We start from the raw sequence: 6,000 nt of genomic DNA, 5'->3' as shown, positions 1-6,000 counted from the left end.
TATAACGCCCTCCTCCCCAAGCTGTGAGTTCATGTTATGAATAAATGGCTGTTGTCTCATCTGTAGAAGATTGTCGTGTATTTGGCTTCCCCTTACAACCTTTGGCCAGGAGTCCCTCTCTCACCAACACGGTGAATAGGAGACAAGCAAAAACAGAAGCTGAGGAGAGCAGAGGTTAGAGCTGTGCTGTCCGGTGTGAAAACCTCTGGGTACATGGGGCTGTTAAGCACTAAAATGTGGCAAGTCCAAAAGTGTTATGTGTATAAGTGTGAAATGCAAACTGGACTTTAAAGACTCACTATGAACACAAGAATATAAAGATCTCATTAATTTTTTTATTGATTGCATGTTGCAATAATATTTTGGATATACAGTTTTAAACAAAATATTAAAATTAATTGCATCTTTTCACAGTTTTCTAAAGTAGTTACTAGAAAACTTAAAATTATACATGTGGTTTACATTCGTGACTCATATTATGTTTCTATCGGGCAACTATGGTTTAGTGAAAGATACTCAGGAAAAGAATCAGTGTAGCTTGGGTTTGTGGAAGAGAACGATTCCCAGATGGACTAAAGGCTTGGGCTGGTTGGGCATGGTTTTTAAAAAGAAAACGGGATTGAGGGGAAGCAGAATCTTTACCTGGAAAGGAAAGAGTTCAATTGAGGATGTGCTCAATTTAAGTGCCAGGTAGATAGCTAGATGGGGATGAACAGAGTAAGCTGGGTAATAGGTCTGCAATTCATGACCAAATTTGGGACTGGAGATACAGATTTTGGAGTCACTAGTTCTGTCATAGAAAGCTATGAATAAAATTTCTGGAGCTTGAATGTAGAGCAAACTAAGAAGAAGGTTGATGGTATGTATTAAGGTTTGTCAAATAATCTAGTGCATTGGTACTGCTCAACACGCCTTAATACATTTCAATGAATTTTTGTTGAGTATCTACTCTGTGCCAGACTTTGATAGTATATAAGACCTTAGACTTATGAGAAACAGTAAAATATTTTTTAATGGAAGTCAATTATTTATATAAATGTCTTCTTTCACTCCTGAAATACTGTTTATTTACAATGAAAGATGCAAAAAATAATAGTTTGATAATAATAAATAGAAAACAAAATATTGAAGTATAATAAAATGTTTCATTTGTAGAAAGGAGATCTTATTAGAAGAAGGTAAAGTTAGAGATAGACTTGTGGAAAACTCAGAGAGGTTTTCTTGTGATTACCCAGATTCTTTAAGTATTGATTCAGTATTATATATATGGCTTCATTAAATTTTGTGACTTTCCTCTGGTTTGAGGAAGCTGTACCTCTAGACCCGATGTTCCTGATAGAATATTATTGGGTTGCAAAAGAATTAAAGTGAGAGATATAAAGAGAACGCACAAGGGAGATATTCTACTGAATAAACTGAGGAAGAAGTAGATGGGAGAAAGGAGTGAAGAGACTCGAATAGAATGGACTGAGATGGAACGGTCTTGCTCTGAATGTTGGCCAGAACAACAGCAGGGAGCAGCACAAATTTATTTTTTGATAGTGATGGGGAAGACAGTTTCCCATTTTGACCAAGTACAATTAATTATATGTTTAAGACATATATGTTTTATTATTAAAGAGAGTAGAAAAACATATTCTTGTTTGATGAAAGAAGAGATAGTGGTTTGAATATTATACATTATTTGTGTAACAAACATGTTCCAGCATAACTACATCAGGCATTGTGCTAAGTTATTTAAATATATTCTCGTTTAATGCTTACAATAAGTAATGAGTAATACTTTATTGTCTCGATTTTACATAAAAGGAAACTGACTCAAGGAAGTTTCACAAATTGTCCAAGGCCACACAGCCAGTGAGAGGCAGAAGCGGGAGGAGAACCCAGAGATCCATAGTCCACTCACAGAACTGGTTACACTTGTTATATGCTGGAGTTCAGGGCGTGTGTATGCAGTTAACAAAGACGAAGGAAAGGAAAAAATTCATCTATTGATTAAAACCTTGGATTTCAGAGGAGACGCAACATTGCTCTAGTGGCCATACCGGCAGTCGTATTTATTCTGAAGAATGAGAACCAAGATATGCACGTACTCCATCAGTTATTTTACATTTTCAGTAAATGCAGAGTTCTCCATCTGCTTTTCCCACCCACCTCATGGCTCACACAAGAAAATATTCATTCACATATATATACATATAGTGAGTATATATATATATATACATATGCGTGTGCGTCCCCTTAGCTAAGCTGTGTTCCTGTAGTTGACATCAAATCCTATACACAAGAGTACTAGATTTCTTTGTTTTTGAAATTGTTGGCCAGCATTGTTTTTGAGGTACCTCCATCAAGCAAATGGTTAGTATGCTCTCTGGCCACAAAAAACAGGCTTTTAAGATATTGTTCCACTATAAACTGTTTGTGTAATTACAAATAAATCAATACTCTGGTAAACAAATCACTTTATATCATATTAAAATAGAGATATAGAGGAACAAAAACGACATAAGTTAAACGTAAATGAATTTGTTGAAATCAAGGCAAATAAAATCTCTTATTAGACTAAGAGCTATTTTTTTAATAAAAAATACAGTGATAGAGGGAATATAAATTTTTCTCAAGCATTCTTCCTTGTTGCTTACTTAATTCTTTTTAGGTGATCGTTAAATACAAACAAAATTTGTTTTTGGACGAGATTTGTAATATAATTTTTAGAGAATGGTATTTGACAAGCATATACTATATTTTGATTTGGGTTATAATCAAATAATGTTCCTGCTTTCCTTAATGTGAAATAATCAATGATTATGCTCTCGAGTTAGGCAATTGGAATAAAGAAAAGAAGGAAAGAGGAGAAGATACTGGCTTGCTTAAAGATTTTAGGAAGTTCTTTAAAATTTTAAAGAATATGTCATTCAAGATCATGAGATAGAATTTATTTAAAACGTTAAAGAATTACATATATTAAATCTCAAGTCAATAATTCTGAAGTGGCCAGTAGGTAAAAATCAGGAAAAACCAAGATATTCTTAAAACTGTAATTTTCCCTGATTTATTCTAATCTTCTCGCAGCCCAGAGTCCCTCTGGGTAGTTTACTGTACAATGAAGATGAATTATATGATTAAAATTTATCTTGATGTTTTCATTATCAATCATAATAAGAAAAATATACACACTGATTGAAATGAACCCAGGGAGAAGAGTCTCATTGAATTTGGGGGAATTCTGCTCTCAGTTATCTGTAGGTAGGTGAATGATATTGTATACACTATTTAGAAAAAAAGAGAACATGCAGAAAATGAGTTACATTTTAAAAAATCTGGTGATCAGTTGGACTTTGAGTTACACGAACTTTACTTAATTTCAAAAATATCTCCCTCTCTTCTATCAATACGTCTGTTATCCCACTTGGAAAATAAAAGTTAGTCTCTAGTTCTAGAAAGAAAAAAATAGAATATAAACTGGAGGAAACTAGTGAACAAATCAATCAAATGTTAGAACTCTAAATACACAATTATTGTGGTTTTAATGTGCTTAATGGAATGCTATGGAGCACATGCTCACCTAAGCAGCAATAAGGTTGAGAATTTGAGTCCCACAGATAACAAAGGACCAACAAAAGCAGTAGTTTGTGATTTGTATTAACTCACGCCCAAGAAGAATCTTACATTTTCTGAAAAAGATCAAGAGCCTTTAGATGCAGTGGGTAAACAAACAAAAATCTTAATAAAGTATATGTCCGAAGCTGAATTCTGAAATAAAATATGTAAAAATTCTTGATTATCTTTTAGATTTGATTTGATTTGCTTGCTTAAAACAACAACGACAACAACAAAACAAACAAAAACAAGACCTTTCAGTTTTCTTTGAAGACATTGAAATATGTCAAGAATAATTTCTCAATCATAAGAAAAAGTAATACCATTTATAGCCTACAGAAAAATTACTCTGGAGGAAGGATGGGTTGACAGGTAATGTTACCAGAGTCACTTTTAGTTAATGTTCTGTTGAAATTTTTCCTTTGTATACCAATGAAAAGATTAACAAAGCTTTAATGTATCTTCATTGACAAATGGGATAAAAACCCAACCAGCATGACAATAATCTCCAAATAGGAGAGGAATCTAAACTCTAAGACAGAAAGAACATCACTTCTTCTCTAGAAATTAATTTTTGGGTGTCATGGTTGAGAATTAGTGATGTTTCAAGAGGTAAGTTTTAGATTATATTTATTTTCCTAAATAGGCATTAAAAACATAATCTTCTGCAATAGCACATGTACTGGCATATATAAAAGTCCATGCTTTAAAACAACTGGCATATACTACATAGAAGGCACAAGGGCCTCACGCTACCTGTAAACACATATCAGTGTTTTCATTTCATATCTTATGAATAAGGTTTTTTCTTCTGTGGATTGTGAAAAAATATATAAATATTACATCATTGTCATGGTGGAAATACCTAGATTAATAGGAGGGTAAGATTTTGGATCCATGTAAAGATGGCCTTACACATACTAGTTAACATTATGCAGAGGATGCACTTTCATTCCTTCTACCCAAAACCCTCCAATAGATATGGTTGGAACCATAATGCAAAATTCACTGAGCATGGCTGCCCTGCCAGATAAAACAGTAATATCAATGAATGTGGAAACTTTCAGATAGTCCCTTTCCACAAAGGGAAAACAGACAGAAAACATGGTAGGCTGCAACTTCACAACTTCTTTAGCAAGTCAAGGAAATTCACAAAGAGGAGTAGCAGAGGAAAATACATGTGAGCTAAATATAATAAATAGTTATTGCTCAAAATAAGAGTATGGGATTCTGTAATTTCTTTTCATGACAAAAGCAAAATTGTTTTTGAATTAGCAAAAGGAAGATGTAAGCCCTTGATTCAGATATTGGGTTACTACCAGTCTCATTTACGGATAACTCAGTCTTTATCTTTTCCTCAAGATTCTCATTTGTCACTTGCTTATAATCAGGGTTCTCAGTCATACACAGAGTTTCTGAAACCTAATGGTTAGCAGAGGAACTGGCTGTGTTATGAACCCCACAATAGAAACTGGATAATGCCACAAAACCCTACATTATTTCCCAAAACCTTCCCCCAGGGATTGATGCTAGCAATTACCAATGCGTGCATATATAACAGTTTTCATTTGATGAAAAAGATAGAAGGAAATTTATTCACACAGTCCTCTGTCGACAATCACAAGGGTGTTGGGGGGATGAAAGCTGTGGGGTCTGTTTTGCTATTGAATAGTCAAGTAAGCATCTCGTGAGCCTTGGTTCTTGTCTTCACTGCTACCTCACTTTCTGCAGCTCCTGTCTCAGCCAGGACGGCAGGGGCTGCCCCAGTCTATGCAGCAGTTTGGACAGTTCCACGTTATGATCTCGGTAGTAATTAGAGAGGAAAGTTCTAGACTGGAAAGCAAAAAGGAAAAGAAGACTTGAAGGAAGTTATTAATTCATTAGATGAGATTGTGCAATCTACATTTCTTAAGAAATTCTATTATAGCATTGATGTCTCTAAAATAAGTATTTCTTTGTATTTTTCCTAAGATATCACTCACTTTTGAAAAGATTTGGCAGAAGAGTAGCAATAAAATAAAAGGTCTATGTAGGTCATATGTGGCTTATCTTCCATATGGCACTTATTTATTGTGGGATTGATGACGTCTACGTAGGGAGGAAAGCCAATGAGAGGTGTGTAATAGGTATGGGCATATAATATATAATATAATAAGTATATAATAGAATGAAGCAGAGACCAGCTGTGGTACCAAATCCACAGAAGCAAGCTACCAAAAACATATATTTCCTTTAAAATTGTAAATTCTGTAAAATTGGGCCAAAGCATAAAAATAAAAAGTGAACATAAATGATCATATAAGCTGAAATTCATGATTAAAGAAACAACTTGCAACATTTCAAGAATATTTTCTCTATTTAGTCAGGAGTAAAATAGATTTAAAAAGAATCATCAAGAGC

The 6,000-nt window shown here is 34.0% G+C and overlaps 1 protein-coding gene across 2 annotated transcripts in view; it reads right to left on the bottom strand.

Moving 5' to 3' along the window:
• Positions 1-315: 315 nt before the first annotated feature.
• Positions 316-6,000, bottom strand: part of NDST4 (N-deacetylase and N-sulfotransferase 4) — a 388,880-nt gene continuing 383,195 nt past the window's right edge. For both annotated transcript variants that reach the window (XM_070259711.1, XM_005607874.4), the window contains one exon: positions 316-5,433. In XM_070259711.1, the coding sequence (XP_070115812.1) occupies positions 5,314-5,433 (120 nt within the window). In that variant the 3' untranslated portion in view covers positions 316-5,313. The remainder of the gene's footprint in view (positions 5,434-6,000) is intronic.

This window comes from Equus caballus, chromosome 2 (assembly GCF_041296265.1).
Source record: "Equus caballus isolate H_3958 breed thoroughbred chromosome 2, TB-T2T, whole genome shotgun sequence".
In the NCBI taxonomy this organism is placed as follows: domain Eukaryota; kingdom Metazoa; phylum Chordata; class Mammalia; order Perissodactyla; family Equidae; genus Equus; species Equus caballus.
This window is presented reverse-complemented; position numbering and strand designations above follow the sequence as displayed.